The sequence below is a fragment of the Aspergillus saccharolyticus genome (assembly GCF_003184585.1).
Source record: "Aspergillus saccharolyticus JOP 1030-1 unplaced genomic scaffold BP01scaffold_34, whole genome shotgun sequence".
Taxonomy (NCBI): Eukaryota; Fungi; Ascomycota; class Eurotiomycetes; order Eurotiales; family Aspergillaceae; genus Aspergillus; species Aspergillus saccharolyticus.
The window spans coordinates 118,927-135,457 of record NW_020290644.1 but is presented as its reverse complement, the minus strand read 5'-3'; the positions used below and the strand labels follow the sequence as shown (position 1 = coordinate 135,457).

Sequence of the window (16,531 nt, the reverse complement as noted above, 5' to 3'; positions counted from 1 at the left end):
TCCAGATATTGGCCAACCATGAGGAAATACTGCAAGTGTTACAAATGCCGCACGATGAGGCCATCGTCTCCCTGCATGGTGAATCCTAAGCTGGCTCTGGGGTGGAGATCTGTGCATGTTGATACGCTCGACTGGGAAGAGATAAGGAGGGATGGAACTGAGGGGAAGGAATTAAAAGAGGGGTTCTGGACCACAGGCTCATAGAAATCAGGTTCGTAGGAGAAGTGGGATGCAAAGGCGCAATGCCGTGTATTGATGATGTGATCATACTCCGGGTATTGCATGGTAAGGCGTGGAGAGGGGTATCAGCTGTATGACCTAGATAAAAGGGAGACAATGCTGTAACTGCAGCTTGTAGTGCAGTCTCGATCTCAGTAACTACTTTTAAGACATTCGTATCCATGGCGCCTGCTCCGATTGACCCCCGAATTGTCGATGTGGCGGAACCCTTGAAGCAAACGCTCCCGCTTCCTCCAGCAACCCAGGAACGCCTCGAGAAAGCAGGGATTGACCTCTCGGACGGCTATCCTTATCGGCCATCTCGTCCCTTGTATCTGGACGATGTCTACAGCATCCGTGACTATGATAGGCCACACGTGGACCCGGGCAGCCGCGCGGATCCGGAGAAGAAAGCCCTCCTCTCCGCTGCCAAGGAAGTAATCCACTTGACCAAGCATATCGGAACGGAGATAGTCGGACTGCAATTGAAGGACCTCACTGACCAGCAGAAAGATGAGCTGGGCCTGCTGATCGCAGAGCGCAGTGTCGTCTTCTTCCGAGACCAGGACATCTCGCCCCAACAGCAAAAGGCCTTGGGCGAATGGTTTGGTGAAATTGAGGTCCATGTAAGCATCTTAGTCTCTCGTGGCCACGGAGCGGCAGCTAATAGTGGTCTGCGTGTGCCTTGAAGCCTCAAGTACCGCAGGTTCCTGGCGTTTCAGGTGTCACAGTCATTTGGCCTGCTCTTCAAGCAACAGAGCGCCCGGCGAACTTCCGCAATCCCGGAGGTGCCTCCCGCTGGCACACTGATCTCGTGCACGAGCGGCAGCCCGCCGGAGTGACCCATCTGCATAACGACACGGTCCCCAGTATCGGTGGAGACACCCTGTGGGCCAGTGGCTATGCGGCGTACGAAAAGCTGTCGCCCGCCTTCCGCAAAATAATCGACGGCAGAACAGCCATCTACCGATCTGCACACCCTTACCTTGACCGCAAGAACCCGGAGCAAGGTCCTAAGTATGTCGAACGTGAGCACCCGCTGGTTCGGGTCCACCCTGCGACGGGCTGGAAGGCGCTCTGGGTGAACCGAGCAATGACCGACCGGATTGTGGGGCTTGATAAGGCTGAGAGCGACCTCATTCTCGGTTACCTCTGTGATGTGTATGAGAAGAACATCGACATCCAAGTGAGGTTCAAGTGGAGCCCCAGAACGAGTGTTCTTTGGGACAACCGGTCAGTAGCCCTGCAAGTAGTGCGCCAAAATATAAGCTAACAGGTTGCAGGATCACTATCCACAATGCCAGCTGGGATTACGAAGGCACTGAGCCCAGACATGGCACCCGAGTTACGTCCCTAGCGGAGAAGCCCTTTTTTGACCCGAAAGCTCCCACTCGTAGAGAGAGTCTGGGCTTGCTGGACGAGGCCGAGAAGAAGGAACTGGCAAAGGCAAACAATTAAGCATGGAAGTATTGTACGAGAACGCGACATACGACATCATGACAGAATGTAAACCAAGCATATCCATTGAATTAATCATATTCGTTCCAGTATATAAAGCCAATGAAAGACGTCCGGGGTATGAGCAAAGGATGAGGTCTCGCCTTTCGGGGCCTTCAGGGGCTTTCGAGATACCAGACTCCAGTACTGAGCCAAGTAAGGCAAATTATCGAAACGCGCGGTAGAATACGACAGTGTGGCCCAGATCGCGCCTTTCCGCGTCAGAGGTATGAGATGCAAAGCCAAGACCTCCACCGGCGACAGTGTTATCTCTCCTTGTTCCTTCACAAGTTGCTGAATCGTGGGACATATGTTCGATGCCTCAGAAGCAGGAGGAAACGTCAAAGGTTCGGACGTCGCGATCGCATCACTGGTGCTCTTGTCTAGCATCACATCGAACGGCCCGTATGGAAGGGTCTTGGAGACATCATCCCACGATCGAAGGTTGACCTGCAGCCAGTGCATCGCCTGAGACTTTTCCTTAGTTGCTTCTGTGTCGCGACCGATACGGACGGCTTCGGAGGAGAAATCGACGTTCTGTTGCGACAGCTTTGTGAGTCGATCGTGTCGCAAACATGCAAGATCACCCTTGACTCACCAGTATTTGGCTACCAGACCAGCCACGTTTGATGAATTCATCGCACAATTTTGATCCCAGTTTTGAGATGCCTGGTCCGAGGTGCAGCGCACGGGGGGCAGGCTCATCGAGCGCGGGGCGGCGCTCCAGATGCGACAGCACCGCGTCGATGAGCGGTTCGCCCGAGTTCAGCCATTCGCCGACATCACGACCACTAGAGAACTTGTTATCCCAGAAGACCGGATCGTCATAGTCTGCAGTACCTGTAATTCTGGTGTGAGTCCGCCCATTGGCTGCGGTCGCCATTCTCGATGGGCTGCCTGCGAAAAGACGTGGAGACAATTTGTTTCTTCCGCCCGTCGGATAAGATTGCGACCACGTGATGATTGTCCTATCGAGAGCGTTGACATACGTGACTCGATCTATCGCAATAGACGAAGCGACTTAAGATGTACCAGGCTTATAGCGTAGGGGCTCAGGATAGACAAGATATATGTCTTCTTTGTGAAAGAGCATACAATGTATCAGCTAGTGTCAGTCAACTGTGACGGGCAGTTCGGCGATGAGCCCATTGTGAGCTTGTGCCGTATTCTGTCAATGATATATAAGTGAGGAAAGATCTATGCAAAGTCATACTTGCTGGGGCAACTTATTCGGCTTTCAAGTTACTTTTCACTGGCTGTCAAATGGTGCTCTTACTGACTCTGCCAGTATGCTTTACCATGAGTCTTGGGTAAGTGTTGCTTACATAAGGTCGCTGTATCTCCCACCACACATTGTTTTGCACAGCACTCCTTATTTGGCAACGAGTTAGCAAATGCCTCAATATCTGACCTATGTTATGGGACTCCGTAGCCAAGAAAAGTTGGATGCGATGAAGCTATTGATGTGAGAGCATTCTCATCTCGGCAGACTTGTAAGGGCTTTTGTCAAGAAGCGGTATAACTTCATATAATTATGAATACAATCAAGGTGGCGGGGCTTGCATGGTCATTTTCCTTCACCAGTTCCTTGTTTTACCCTCAGAGAGAGAAGTACCACTCAAGAGATATCATCAAGATAATATAGTTAGATGATTCTCATGAACCACGTGGACCTTAAGCATCTCCAGGTGCCTCCCAGCGCAGTATACGGAATCCAACCACTTCCATCGATCAAAATGTCTCAAAATTGACACACAATGTAGCACGTACCAAGTTTACCACGCAAATCTCATTGCCACTACCCCCAACCAGGCTCTCTGCATGCCCTCATCTGCATAAATAGACCGACCATCGCGGCGAAAGCAAGAAGCCCGTCTACGAATCAGCGGCACCCCAGCTCGGCCTGCGACACCCTTGGAAACGACAACGCCACACCAGCATCAATCAGTCCATCTCACGACCCTATGGGATCAGTGCCTGGGATAAGTCCGGTCGCTCAATATGGCACCTGTGGTTTGTAAAGGAGGAGAGGAGCCCAGCCGATGGTCGGTCCCGGAAGCGACATCAGCGCCCGCGTCGACCAGGACCATCGATGCCAACCAATAACCACTCCTTCCATTCAACAGACCAGGTCATCCCAGTGAAGTGTGGTAGATAGTGGTCCAGCTGTTTACGCTGCACAAGCCGCTGATTCTTCTGACTACCCCGCATTCTGGTTGACGAGACGAGGACATATAAACCTTGTGTCACCCTTCACCAGGTCCGACATCGACACTCCACGGGGAATAAGTCTCTGCCTCTGCCTGTCCTCTTACACCTCGGCTGAGCCTTCCTTTGTCCCATCCCAAACTCCAACACACTCACAACCACTTCCAAGCATGTCAGCCCCTCAGATCATCCAGGGACTCTCGTCCGCCGGATCAACCCTCGGTGCCTACTCTCGACAGCAGCTGGCGACGCTACGCAACCGCTTTCTCAACACAGGTAGGATTAGCTAAGAGGTAGCGCTCGCAGAGATTCGAAGCAACTGACTCTTCTGTCTAGAAAAACGACGAACAAGAGCCCAGCTCGTTCAGACCTCATTTGCCGTTCACCAACCGGTCTGGATTGCCGCGGGCGGCGCAGCATACACAACAATGGGCGCCGTCTATCTTACTCTACGCTACATGCGGCACTTAAAGTAGACGTTCTGCTACTCTCGCGCAGCCTTTGAGCAATAAAGAGCTCCAGCAGATCGAGTCCAGCTGTTTGAGACAGCGAGACTTCGTACTTTTGATCTCGCCGGTCACATTCTTCTTTCAACCAATCAATCTTTCAACGAGGGGTATACGAGTGAGGACAGGATCTTCCATCTGATGACCTAGGGGCGTTTCACAGGCGTTTGTTTTTTTCAAGCCATGATATAGGGGAAGGAGTACAGTACTTCAGGAGGACCTGGCTACTACAACTAGCGTGTCACAATCATAAATCGATGAATCAGAATCAGACAGATGAACCAACCCCAGGGGGGCACTGCCCGATCAGAATTGTCAGCCAGCGCTGGAGAGGATCAAATTCCGTAATCGTAATCCATGTCTTTGGGTTGCTTCCACTGGCATGGCTCCAGCCAGTGTGCACGCGGCGCACACGACAGGGATGCTGGTGAGCGTCGCAAACAGGCAATATAGGGCAAGGATTCAAACACAGACACAGACACACGACAGTACTCAATATGATACTCCAGACGCCCCATCCCTCAAATTCCACTTCGATGCGTCAGTGGCTGGCTTATATCACAATCACTGACTGGAGGCAGCGGTGGTCTGATCGTCGCCCATCCACGCAGTCCATTTATCTGTTCCCATGCCTGCAGTGTGTCCCCGTCCACTTCTATGCCCAAAATCCCACGTCAAGTGTATTTAGACCGCGAAACAAACATCATCCACTTGTCCCGTGCTCTGAAGTCGGAACTAAGCAAAATAAGCCAGGAATAATGTTCACCGGCGTCGGAGGGAAGTGGGCCACTACCCCAGATCTACTGTCGGCAGCTAAGGATTCGCTCTGAAGCCGAAGCGCTCCTTTGACTCCCTGCGTAATTCCGTGATGGAGGGTAGTCCGTGTGCGACAAAGAGGAGGGCCAGTCATCAAACACGAGTCGAATGATTTGTTTTCTTTGAAGGGGGTGTGTTTACCCCGCTTCCTGCAGTGAGCCAGTCACAACTGGAATCTTTGGGCTGGTGTTGTTGCATGATCAGCCATCGACCCCGGATCCATGGCTACCCCGCATGGGCAGGTAACTGGAACAGGCACGGTACTTGCCTGCTACTTTGTGCAGGCTGGAGGGCGAAAAAAGGGGGCAATGCGCTTGCTGCGAAATAGTAGTCTTTTTTCTGGCTCACGTTGGTGGATGGTGTACACATTGATTGTATAGAGACAGGATGTATGGTTGAAACTGTCCTTGATTGAGTGTGACTCAGTTGATACCGGGCTCTGCTCTGGTGTTTTCGATAGTCTCGATGAAGATGGTGCAGACGAGGTTGCCAGCTTGTATGGTACAGGATCTTTTGTTCGCTTCCGCGGTTTTGATGTATAAAGTTGACGCAATATCTGTCTACGAATCTGGACGTCAGTCCGTAATTCTTGAGATGAGAGTGTCAACGCGCAGGAATTCTCTCTAAGAATGAATGCATAACAAGCGAATCAGTGTTTTGAATAGTTGAGGAGTGGCTGCTTGCTTTAAACAAAGAAGCTATTGATGTTAGCTTGTAGTGTACCACACGAGCCCTAACCACGTTGGGCGGGCGGGCAGCTCTGGAGAATTGATGTGGGATTATATTGCTTACTTTCGGGCCAGTTATTAACAGCTGGCCTGCTGGCCCAATGGTAAGGCGCTTGACTACGAATCAAGAGATTGCAGGTTCGAGCCCTGCGTAGGTCATTTCTTTTTTATTTTGTCCCGCGTCTACCCGCACCACATTGTCTAGTGCCATACTACGCCAAAGCTACAATGTCGATTTTGAACCAATTGACGCGAGCTGACATACTTACAAAGATTGTTGGCCCGACTGCTTCGGTTAAGGCTACAGGACGTATTCTGTAACGAGAACTCTACTCTCACTTCTCACAATGGAGCATGGTTCGGATCACAGATCTTACAGTTCCATTGCTTTGGTAAAATCTACGACACGTTCAACAAGGAGTTCTACAGACAAAACAGTGCTGGCATCTGATGCTGCTAATAGTTGCGAGCCACACAATTATGATAGTGCGAGCATATGCAGAGGCAAAGGACCTGTTATTTGAGTGCAATCTCATCACAATACAGTATAAATATATCTTATGCCCGATCCCGAGTTAATAGCTTCATGCATTGAAGTAGTTGACGCCAAGGGAAACATGACGAAGCATAACATATCTCCACAATCATGACGACTCACTCTGTCTTATGAACAAGTCCAGTCGTTGATACCTCTCTCGTTGGTGCTAGTATCGCTGACAGCTTGCATACAATATTGGTTGACACACATGTATATCACTTCTGCGGAGCCAATAGATCTCCCGTGTCGTTGAATTGGAATCTCATCGCGTTGATCCCTTTTCTCAGTGCAAATCCTTCAACCTCGTGTGATCAGTCCTCTCATACCATGGGCGCAAATTGGGAGCAAAGTACAACACACACTTAGAGTGATTCGAGCATAAAGACTCCAATGAGAGTCATCTTAAGGTTACCGGAATCCTCGGTTCAACCCTGACACCTATGATTTCGATGTCGCCGTGCTCACGGGCTGAATGTGTGGCTTCTATTGAACCGGGAATCCTGTAACCAGATTCATGCTGGTCAAATTCCCGACCGGATGATCTGTGCTGGCTCGGAAGCTGGGAGAGATACCTGTCCAGGAGACCGTGGTGGGCCGGGTACCTATGGTGGAAAACTGGCTGGGATCATCTCGCAGTCGAATGGATGTGATGCAGATGGTCTGATATTTTCACTGATGTTGCCAACTCCCATGTTCGGTCTTGGCTACTGAGTCAGTGATTGCAACCTGCTGCAGGTATTTGGCCACTGAGATCCGGCGCTGAAGGACAGATGTGGGGGATGAATAACTTGAAAGTCTCAAGCATTTCAGAATCTCAGTCATGTTTGTCAAACCGGTACGGTCACCTATACTGAGAAGGTCTCACAAAGGGCTACATCTCGAATGAATAGAGTAGAGTCCATTGCCTTGCCTGCTGCGCTAGATAGCTTTTCCCATCGCCTTGTTGTTCATCATTCTCCTACGCTCGCCATCCCCCGTCATGAAGGTGTCCCATTACTCTTTCATCTTCCCCTCATCTGCTATAGTCCGCTGAACATCACCAGGAAGATCAAACTCATAAAGCTGCTCCTGCTGTTTCCTGAAGACCTTCGGAAAGAACCCTGTTACCCTATCATCAGCCCTCTGGATTCCCCAATCATAGCAAGCTAGAGAACTTACCCAACACCCACATAAACGCATACATCACATACTCCCTCACCAGCCCCATATCCCGCTTCCGATCCTGCATATTCTTCGCATATGCAAGAATCCCCTCCACCCTCGGCCTCCGCATCGCCTCATACTGCTTCGCCGCGATCCTGACAGCCCACTTCTCCCCGTCCACACCCGTGCCATGCTTTCCACCTCCAGCATAAACCCGCCGCAACTGATGCGTCAGCAACAGCGCCAACGCCTCAACATCCTCCAACGCCTGCGACGACCCCTGCCCCGACGTCGGCGGCAAGGCATGCGCCGCGTCGCCGACGAGCACGACCCCGTCGCGCTCCCAGACCGGCAGCGGCGGGGAGGTCCAGGTCGGCCACACGGTTTGCACGCGGATCCGAGGCAGAATCTTCTGGACCACGGGATCAGTCCAGCTGGCGTAGCGGTCGCGCAACTGTCTCGTCACGTCGTCCGGATCGATGCTTTTGGGGCTCGGTGGACCCGTGTCCAGGGCGTAGGTAGACCACCAAGCTAGGAGACTCCCCGGGGCGGAAACATGGCACGGCGAGGCGCGGTTTGGGTCTGTGCAGGCGCTCTCCGCGTAAAAGTAGCCGAAGAACCCGTTTCCACCGAAGATGAAATTCATGGAGCCTGGCTCAACCAGCTCGTTTACCGTATCGGAGGGGATGAAGCCGCCAATGCCGACGAGGCCTCTATTCGGATCGGTTATCACACCTCAATAGGCCCCGGGCGCAAGGTACGCAAGGAGTGGGGGAGGGTAGCTTACTCGTAATGCGGGGGATACGGATCCGTCTCTGCCTCAGGAAACAGTGCACGCTTGACCGTGCTCTTCAGCCCATCTGCGCCGATCACCAGGTCTGCGTGCACGGGGTCACTGTTGTCGTCGAAATAGACGACGTTCTGTCCGTCTGCGAGAGAAACGACCCGGGAGACACGTTTGTTGATGAGCACGGAGTCTGGCACCGCGCATCGCAAGCGACTCCAGAGCGAGTGGCGGCCGATCGCGAGCATGTGCATGCGCGGTCTTTCAGGGTTTCCGGATGCGCCGGAGGCGGGGAGCTTGAGTAGGAGGTGTCCGTGCTTATTTTTCAGGTTGCTGTGGTCGACCATGTATCCACTGCGGACGATGTCCTGTAGTAGCTGGGGGTCTAACCGGTGGAGAACGTGCAGGCCGTTGGGACCGACGCCTAGGCCGCCGCCTACGGTTAGAGTCGAGGGGTTGGTGGTGTCTTGCGGGCGTTCGTGCGATGTAGTATCCGGGGAAGTGTTATAGGGTTCGTAAATGGTGTATTCATGGTCTGTGGCTGGCGCTGGGTGTGGGGGTTTGGGGAGGTGTTTATGCAGGGTGAGATACGCCGTAAGCCCCGAGATGCCCGCGCCTACGATGACGATTCGCATGGTCGGTGACTGCACTTTCCTTACAAGTGTGATGTTCACGCTGAAATCAAGTTTGCTGTTGGAAACATTGCTGGCTCTCTTAGCGAGTTGGAAGAATGAGGATGAGGTCGAACAGGTGATGACGATGGCGATATTCCGTAATACGAGCCTTGGTCCCGTGGCAACCAATAGCATTTGCCCGATCTACCGAACACCCAATGCTTGTTTATGATTGTATACATTCTCACTTCATGCCTGATAGTGTTGCAATAATCACAAAGGGTCCCCTACACCGGGAATTGCCTCAAAGAGCATGGAATCTCGTGTGATTTGGGGAACGGACGCCTGCCGCAACGTCTCGCTATTGGGATTTCTAGAGCACGACACAATCCTCGTTGGAACGCTTGAATCTAGGTCAACTTTCTGAAATGTCAACACTACTCCGGCCACGCTATTTTCAGCCTCGTGCGGACTGAAGAAGTCGTTTTGGTGTTTACAGTTTCTAAAAGACGGTCACCAGTCCAACAGGATACTCCGGCCGAAAGCGATGGACCGCTTGCATGCTTGACCCACTTACTCTTGGTTGTCAAAGACAAAACTAACTGTTGGCTGGTAGATTCAGATTCCACAGCCTCAATTCTCGTCAACGACACTTTTTAGTCTGTTCAGACGAGAAAATCTTCTCCAGTGATAGTGTCAACGCCCGAGGGGCTAGATCCGCGACTTCGGCCTCCTATCCCGCGTCCATTATGAGATTGAGCCTGAGGTCGAGCCCAAGAGAGTGGCAATTGCGACCTCACTAGCTAGGGTCGAGACTTTTTAAACTCGAGAACAAGTTCTGGGAAACGCTTGGCGAAGGTGCCCTGACGAGAAAGGAGGGCTCGCGATCCATACCCGGAAGCCAGATGAGGCGCGATTGAAACCAAGGATGTTAGGCATGAACGAGCCGAGCAGAACACAAAAGACTACACCAAACGAGAGGACACACCGCTCGACGATGGCTCCTTGAAGCGAGCAGCAGTCAGCCACAATCGCGAGAGAAGGGCGAAGCTGAACCCAGCTGACTGGGCCGCCATGAAGCCCGCTTGACTTGATTCAGCTAAGAAATCATTCAGCCACAGAAATAGTTCGGAGTTGGCCAGCCGAAGAGAGCTGAAGTGGAGACCAGTAGAGTCCAAAGATACGCTGTGTGGCTTCGTCTGCTTCGGCATCTCCGCCACAGGTAAGATTTGCCGACGCCGCGCACTCCATTCTGAGAACAATGCTCGGTTTAGACTTGCGAATTTGGCGATTGTCAGCGAAAGCCTTGATTCTTGTTGCAAGAATTTGACTTTTTCACCCTCGTGTACCCTTTGACCAGCTGTCATGCCTCCGAGTCCTCAAAATATAAAGTCGAGGAGCACATGGAGGCGATGACACCCTTTTCTCCGCGCCAACTGGAGAGAACCACAAAGTGCCTCATCTGGGAAGTCACAATCAGACACTGAACCCCCGGGGTCAATCACCATGAGTTTCGCTCAAATCCCTTTCTTTGACACCTACTACAAACACCTGTCAGGGTATAGCCACTCCCTACGCGCGCGCAGCTCCATCCTCGCCAACAATATGTTCGGACTTGGGGGGGAGCAGCAGCAGCAGCAGGAGGCCAACATTAACTCATACGACAACCAACACCCGGACCTTACAACAAGCATCTACCCCCGCGTCTCGGAGACCGACGCGCCCTACTCCTTCTCCGAAACCACCCTACGCGGCGCCATCTACATTCCCGCCGACTTCCAGTACGGGCGCAACGGCAAAACCCCCGTGCTCCTCGTCCCGGGCACAGGCACCTACGGCGGTGAGGCCTATGCCCCGAACCTCACCAAGATGCTGCGCGCCAGCTCATTCGGGGATCCGGTGTGGCTGAACATCCCCGGCCGGATGTGCGACGCCTCCGCCCGCAACGCCGAATACGTCGCCTACGCCATTCATTACCTCTCTGCGCGGTGCGACAACACCCCCCTGGCGGTGATCGGCTGGTCGCAGGGCTGCCTGACGACGCAGTGGGCGCTCAAATACTGGCCCAGCACGCGGTCGCACGTGAGCAATTTCATCGCCCTGGCGGCCGATTTCGCGGGGACGGTGGGCGCGTGGGCGCTCTGTCCGTTCAGCGGGACGCAGCCCGGCACGCCGGCCGTGTGGTGTCAAACGCGCAATGCGAACTTCATCAAGACGTTGCGGGCGGATGGAGGAGACTCAGCCTACGTGCCGACGACCTCCATCTATTCTGCCACGGATGAGGTGGTGCAGCCGCAGTCCGGGATGGGGGCGTCAGCGTACATGAGGGATGAGCGGAGCGTAGGGGTCACCAATTGCGAGCTGCAGGTGCAGGCGCGGCTCAAGTCGGCCGGGCTGATCTGGTCCCATGAAGGGGTGTTGTACAACCCGTTGACCTGGGCATTATTGGCGGATGCCATCCAAAATGGGGGGTCTGGGAGCTTCCAGAGGATCGAAATGGAGACGGTGTGTATGCGCAGCCGGGCGGAGGGGGTGGGCTTGTTGGACGCAGCCCGCACGCAGGCCTTGGCGGCGGCGGCGCTGAAGAATATTTTGCTCTATTCACCGAAGCCCTGGCGGGAGCCTGAGTTGCCGCTTTATGCGGTTGCGGATCGAGAGACGTGTTTGTTGGAGGAGGTGGTGGTGGATGTGATGAAGGGGCTGGCGGTTGTTACGGTCGAAGTTCCGGAGACGGTTTCTGTTTGATTTTGCGGGTTGGGTCTGGCGTTCAACGGGTTCTGGGGGGCTTGGGGGCTATCGGTGGATCTTAGCATGGCGTTTTTGTTCTTAGACTATGGTTTTGTCTATCTTCTTTCATTGAAAAGAGCCAGCAAGCAATTGGGTGCATCATCCTGCATAATCAAGAATTTACACTGACTTAAGTTAGTCAATTGATGTGGACCATCTGCAGCCGTCGATCGAGGTGTTCATGCGCGTGTAGTTCCTGGAATCCCCTGCGAGAGCTACAAGAGTCCTGCATACACTGACTGACACCACACCTCGTAATGATGATGAACCATCCAGAGTGAGAACCCAAGAAGACCGCACTCAGCGAAAATCGCAAGCACAGTGGAACCCGATCGTTGCGATCGGACCAAGAAGCCTGGCCCTCGATCCACCCGGTTGCGCAAGCAACAAAACCCAGTCAATTGTGGTTCGTATTGACAAATGCTTTCTGGATGAACACTTGTTAACTCGTTCCGTGGTGCGTTGTCGCCTCTGATTTCTCAGGAACAGGAGGAGCCCCACCTGACCAGTCCGAGTGAGTGGCGAGTCGGTTCGAAGAGGCATGTAATGCCGGCGAGGACTTGAGGAAAAGGAGCAATGACGGGTGGAGGTGATTGCAATGTCATTTGAACCTTCTTGTTCATAGCCCGAGTGGATGGAAGTATAATAGTCGCCTGAATCGGGGCCTGACAGTTGTTAAGAGTGCTGTAGCCTCCAGGCCCCCAGGGTAGACTACTCCGTATACATGCAGACGATGTGGGTCTAGGCCCTTATCTTCAAGAACCATGCATTCCTTCTGCCATGTTGTCACTGCAGATGCAGAGAGTTTCTTCACCACCAGCACGGACTCCGTCGATTTTGAAAGACGGTGCACAAGACGGTCCGAGAAGAATGCGATTGGACATGGTCGATCGAGAACTACTTCGGCATCATCTCTTACCCAAAGAGGCAGAGGGTAGTGAAGGAGGAGTCCCGCTGATATCATGGGTGTAACTAGTCTCCCTACTCATTCATAGGCAGCATTTACCAATCCACATCCGTGAACCATTGGGTGGTGAGGAGGACCTATGAGTGAAGTGACGTGGAGGAGAGAAGAAAGATGTGAACTGACGTCACAGGTAGCCGATCCCGGCGGACCCTGTTGCTGTCCATGGCTCCGCTTACCCGTCCCTTCGTCCTTTCTTTAATACTTCATTTTAATCCGTTATTCTGGTGCTCTGCATTCCATACATTCTTCCCCCTGATCTGTCCATCCTCATTATCTCTCCATCTCTTCGTTTCTCTCCCCCTTCCAGTCATCCACTCATTCACACATCCACCACAAAATGACGGTCATTTGGGGTTTGGATCTCAAAGAGATCCAATGGAGCAAATTCAAGAGCTCCAACATGTTCAACCGCATCTACCATCTCCGCCGCACGAAAATGATCGTCTACCAGCTGGCCATGATCCTGTGTGTGTGCTCCGAGTCAACGGGGACGGCTGCGTTGTCTGGTGAGTCCTCAAGTTACCTCCCACTATCACGCAAATCTATCCTATCTAACCACCCACTCTTCATCGCAACTAGACTACGTCGACCAACAGAACTACATCGAAAGCCATCATCCGGGCGTCTCCGTCCACAATAACGACTTCATCGGCGCCGCATCCTACAACATTTTCGTGGGCGTTGCCGTCGCCACCATCTTCGGGGCCGCTTTTTTCTTCGATCTTTTCTGGCCCGAACGACACGAGAGCAATTCCGTCCGCCTGGCGTGGAAGATCTGCGGCGTGGTGGTTGCGATCATGATGTTGAGCTCCGCGTTGACCATGACGGTATGCACACCCGCACCCCTTCTTTTTGTCTAGGGAAGGGAGATATTGACATGCGTGGTTAATCAAGATCATCACCGCGACAAGCAGCGTCAAGGTCACCGGCACGGATGCGGCCGGCGCCCGCGAGTTTTGGTCCGAGTCGTCCAAAAAGCCTGCTTTCGGTACGTGTCTTGCCCCTCGAAGTATGAGAAATCCGTCACTAATCATCGAGGTAGTGTACCGCAAGAACCCCAAAGCTATTGCCTCGGTGGTTCTCGCGTGGCCCGGCTGGGTAGCCACCGTCGCCAGGTATGTCCCCCCCCCTTTCCCGATTTGAAGCATTCCCTTTGCAGCATCACTAATGTCCGTTACAATAGTGCCGTTATCCTGATTGTCTCCCACACGCACGACGACGTCCACGGCCCCAAGTCCAACTACGGTCGCCGAATGGAAGGTGAAAAGGTCCCTGAGCCGGAAGTCACCGGGGATGGACTTAATAATCGGACTCTGAGGGAGTAAACAGCCTCCCAGTATGAAAAAAAAACACAAGCACATATTCATGATCTGTCACGACTCATTCAGGGAATTATTCTGGGGTAATCGGCAATCGGGATTCTGTATAGATAGGGCGTTTGTATGGGTGTCTTTTGGTTATTGCTAGGCGGATATGAAACGGGAAACCCGGATGACGACTTTCCTTTGTTCCACTTGCTGGGGGTTTTTAACTTTCGTGTGTACTATACTTATTTATTACCCCGCACAGCGGTTACTATAGAGAATACGATTAACTAATGACTCGACTTGATTATAAATCGAGGTGGAATACACAGTAGAATCAGGTTCCGTGGAATGACGAGCGATGATGACTAAATACTCAACCCCTGTCGGCAGTGACGTCGCGACCTGATTTAGACCCGTGGTTGTCTCGGACCAAGATCGGCGGGGGTTACGCCACTGCTTGTCCTGTTAAGCAATGTATGTGTACGCTTGGATGCATGGAGCACCCGTGCGTTGACGCATTCGGGGAGGTGATCGGCAAACCTAGCAATTAGTGTGCTTGCTTGCATGTCATAAACGCCATCACATTCCCAAAAGTGAACTACGCTCTTTACCTCCTATTAGTGAGTACCTTCCGTCGTACAGTCTACGTATAAGTGGCAGCGACAGCCGGATACCAATCCTCCCCGTACGTCGCGTTGAGGCTGACTCGCCCAGACACCGATCCATCCTCCAACCGAACCCACGTCTGCATCAGCGTGTCCAGGGTCTTCTCGTCCAGCAGGATCTGGCGCGAGCCTCGCGTCCACGACCCGTACCCCCCGTAGCCGGTGTGGCGCCCGAAGCACAGGTTGAGTCCGTTGCCCGTCAGGTTCATCCCGGGAAGTTGGGTGTCCCATTTGAAGCACCTGCATTAGGTTTAGTCCTGAATCCGAGGTATTATGCTACCGGGAGGAAGAAGGGAGAATAGTACTGTACTTACCAGTCATCGCCATGGTCATGCCCGCTGAACGTCGCCAGGAGACCCTTGGTGTTCAGCAGCGCCTCCATGAACGGAATATCCTGCCCGGAATAGCTGAAGACCGTGCCAGAGACCTCGCCCTGTCCGCTGGCCTCGCCCTGCTGATCGAGGGGAACGTCGGCGTTGATGCCGGGCTCATGATTGGCGTCGACCCCCTGATTCTGGAACGCGAGCATCGCGTTGACGGGGATATGGTAGAACGCGATCGAGGGGACCACTTTGCCGTACTCGGCTGTGAGTTGGGCGCTGGTTTGCGTGAACCATTCGACGACCTGCCCGTGGTGGTGAGTTCGAGCATATGGTGTTTTGGAACAGGGCGGGGCATGAACTCACCGACTCATCCACCCAGCACGGCTGTGGCACTTCGCTCCCATTCTCCAGTTCCTGGTAGTAGTTCCCCCCGCGGCTGTCGAAGAACCACAGGATCAGCGCTGGCGTGGTCGCAGACGCGTTCGACGGGTACACCGGGAGGTAGTAGTTGGATACCCCGGCCAGCTTCCCGGCCACCATGCTTTGGGTTAAGCTGTTGGGGTAGTTCTGCTCGCGCTCCAGGATGGCGCTGCGCGAGAGGTTGTAGTCGCTGTCGTGGTTGCCATAGGTCGACGCCCACAGCAATTGGCGCGACACGAGGGGGGCGACTATCTCGTCAAGGTAGTCGGTCGCGTTGGACAGGAAGGTGTTCTCGCCGGTGATCAGATCGCCGTTCAGGATGACTAGATCCGGACTTTCGTGATCGAGAACGGTGTTGATGACGGCAGTGCTTTTCACGTCCTGGACGGGTCCCCAGGTGGTCGCCTCCGCTCGGGGGCCGTCAGCGACGGACAGTGTGCAGACGATCGCAGCTTACCTTCGCCGTAATGCAGATCCTCGAGTACAGATAACTGAAATGTGCCATTGCTACTGAACTGCAGGCGGGTTTCAGAGCGTCGGGTTGACTGGGCACTCGGGAGGCCGCCGATGCCAGACACAAGGCCGAGAAGGGCGATGGTACTCCGGTGCATCGTGATGATGTTTTGTATTATGTTCTGTCGGGTGGTTCACTCTCGAAATAGTGTCGGGTTGTGTTCTCAAGGGGAGGCGAGAATATATAGCTTGATCATGAAGGGCGTTGCCGACAAGCCGCATGCAGACGAGCACATATATTGGTCAGACACTAGCACAATTCCTGCATTTTCCGAGTGTCTTCACCCTAGATGACATGGGTCCTCTGTTGAATCTACTATAGTAGGCGGCACGTTGTGGCATTTCTGGTGATGAGAGGCTTGACGGGCGGGTACCAGCAGCCGCTAATTAACGCCATCTCTGCAAGACTCCTGTGAGTGCCATCGTGCGCTTGTTCTGCTGCTGATTGGCTCCCACCAGAAGAGTTGCACCGAAAGTCGCCTGGTGAGGCTTGCTT

General features: G+C 53.3%; 7 protein-coding genes and 1 non-coding gene across 8 annotated transcripts; 5 read left to right on the top strand and 3 right to left on the bottom strand.

Moving 5' to 3' along the window:
* Positions 1–401: 401 nt before the first annotated feature.
* BP01DRAFT_394174 (TauD/TfdA dioxygenase family protein) lies at positions 402–1,677 on the top strand (the record flags this gene model as incomplete). The annotated part of the gene is made up of 3 exons (XM_025578299.1): positions 402–845; positions 926–1,452; positions 1,503–1,677. 3 exons carry the CDS (start codon positions 402–404, stop codon positions 1,675–1,677), a joined length of 1,146 nt encoding a protein of 381 aa, XP_025428488.1.
* A 75-nt stretch (positions 1,678–1,752) lies between these two features.
* Positions 1,753–2,599, bottom strand: BP01DRAFT_385387 (uncharacterized protein; the record flags this gene model as incomplete). The annotated part of the gene is made up of 2 exons (XM_025577591.1): positions 1,753–2,253; positions 2,315–2,599. The coding sequence occupies 2 exons, from the start codon at positions 2,597–2,599 to the stop codon at positions 1,753–1,755; spliced, it is 786 nt and encodes a 261-aa protein (XP_025428487.1).
* A 1,002-nt stretch (positions 2,600–3,601) lies between these two features.
* Positions 3,602–4,422, top strand: BP01DRAFT_359396 (uncharacterized protein; the record flags this gene model as incomplete). The annotated part of the gene is made up of 2 exons (XM_025575670.1): positions 3,602–4,200; positions 4,261–4,422. Coding segments are annotated over exons 1-2 (241 nt in total), but the record flags the coding sequence as incomplete, so codon positions are not given.
* A 1,639-nt stretch (positions 4,423–6,061) lies between these two features.
* Positions 6,062–6,133, top strand: BP01DRAFT_t254. The gene has a single exon. It is a non-coding gene; the product is annotated as a tRNA-Arg (tRNA).
* A 1,282-nt stretch (positions 6,134–7,415) lies between these two features.
* On the bottom strand, positions 7,416–9,154 carry BP01DRAFT_325274 (FAD-dependent oxidoreductase). Its single transcript, XM_025572856.1, has 3 exons — positions 8,443–9,154; positions 7,671–8,368; positions 7,416–7,612 (listed from the first exon to the last, which is right to left on the bottom strand). The coding sequence occupies exons 1-3, from the start codon at positions 9,072–9,074 to the stop codon at positions 7,506–7,508; spliced, it is 1,437 nt and encodes a 478-aa protein (XP_025428485.1). The 5' UTR covers positions 9,075–9,154; the 3' UTR covers positions 7,416–7,505.
* A 1,546-nt stretch (positions 9,155–10,700) lies between these two features.
* BP01DRAFT_269016 (esterase/lipase family protein) lies at positions 10,701–11,696 on the top strand (the record flags this gene model as incomplete). The annotated part of the gene is made up of 1 exon (XM_025571374.1): positions 10,701–11,696. A coding segment is annotated over one exon (996 nt), but the record flags the coding sequence as incomplete, so codon positions are not given.
* Positions 11,697–12,980: 1,284 nt separating this feature from the next.
* On the top strand, positions 12,981–14,414 carry BP01DRAFT_133196 (uncharacterized protein). Its single transcript, XM_025570489.1, has 5 exons — positions 12,981–13,313; positions 13,387–13,634; positions 13,702–13,795; positions 13,850–13,922; positions 13,991–14,414. The coding sequence occupies exons 1-5, from the start codon at positions 13,145–13,147 to the stop codon at positions 14,130–14,132; spliced, it is 726 nt and encodes a 241-aa protein (XP_025428483.1). The 5' UTR covers positions 12,981–13,144; the 3' UTR covers positions 14,133–14,414.
* A 343-nt stretch (positions 14,415–14,757) lies between these two features.
* Positions 14,758–16,133, bottom strand: BP01DRAFT_303125 (metallophosphoesterase family protein; the record flags this gene model as incomplete). Its single annotated transcript, XM_025572102.1, has 4 exons — positions 14,758–15,019; positions 15,094–15,404; positions 15,466–15,932; positions 15,956–16,133. 4 exons carry the CDS (start codon positions 16,131–16,133, stop codon positions 14,758–14,760), a joined length of 1,218 nt encoding a protein of 405 aa, XP_025428482.1.
* Positions 16,134–16,531: the final 398 nt, after the last annotated feature.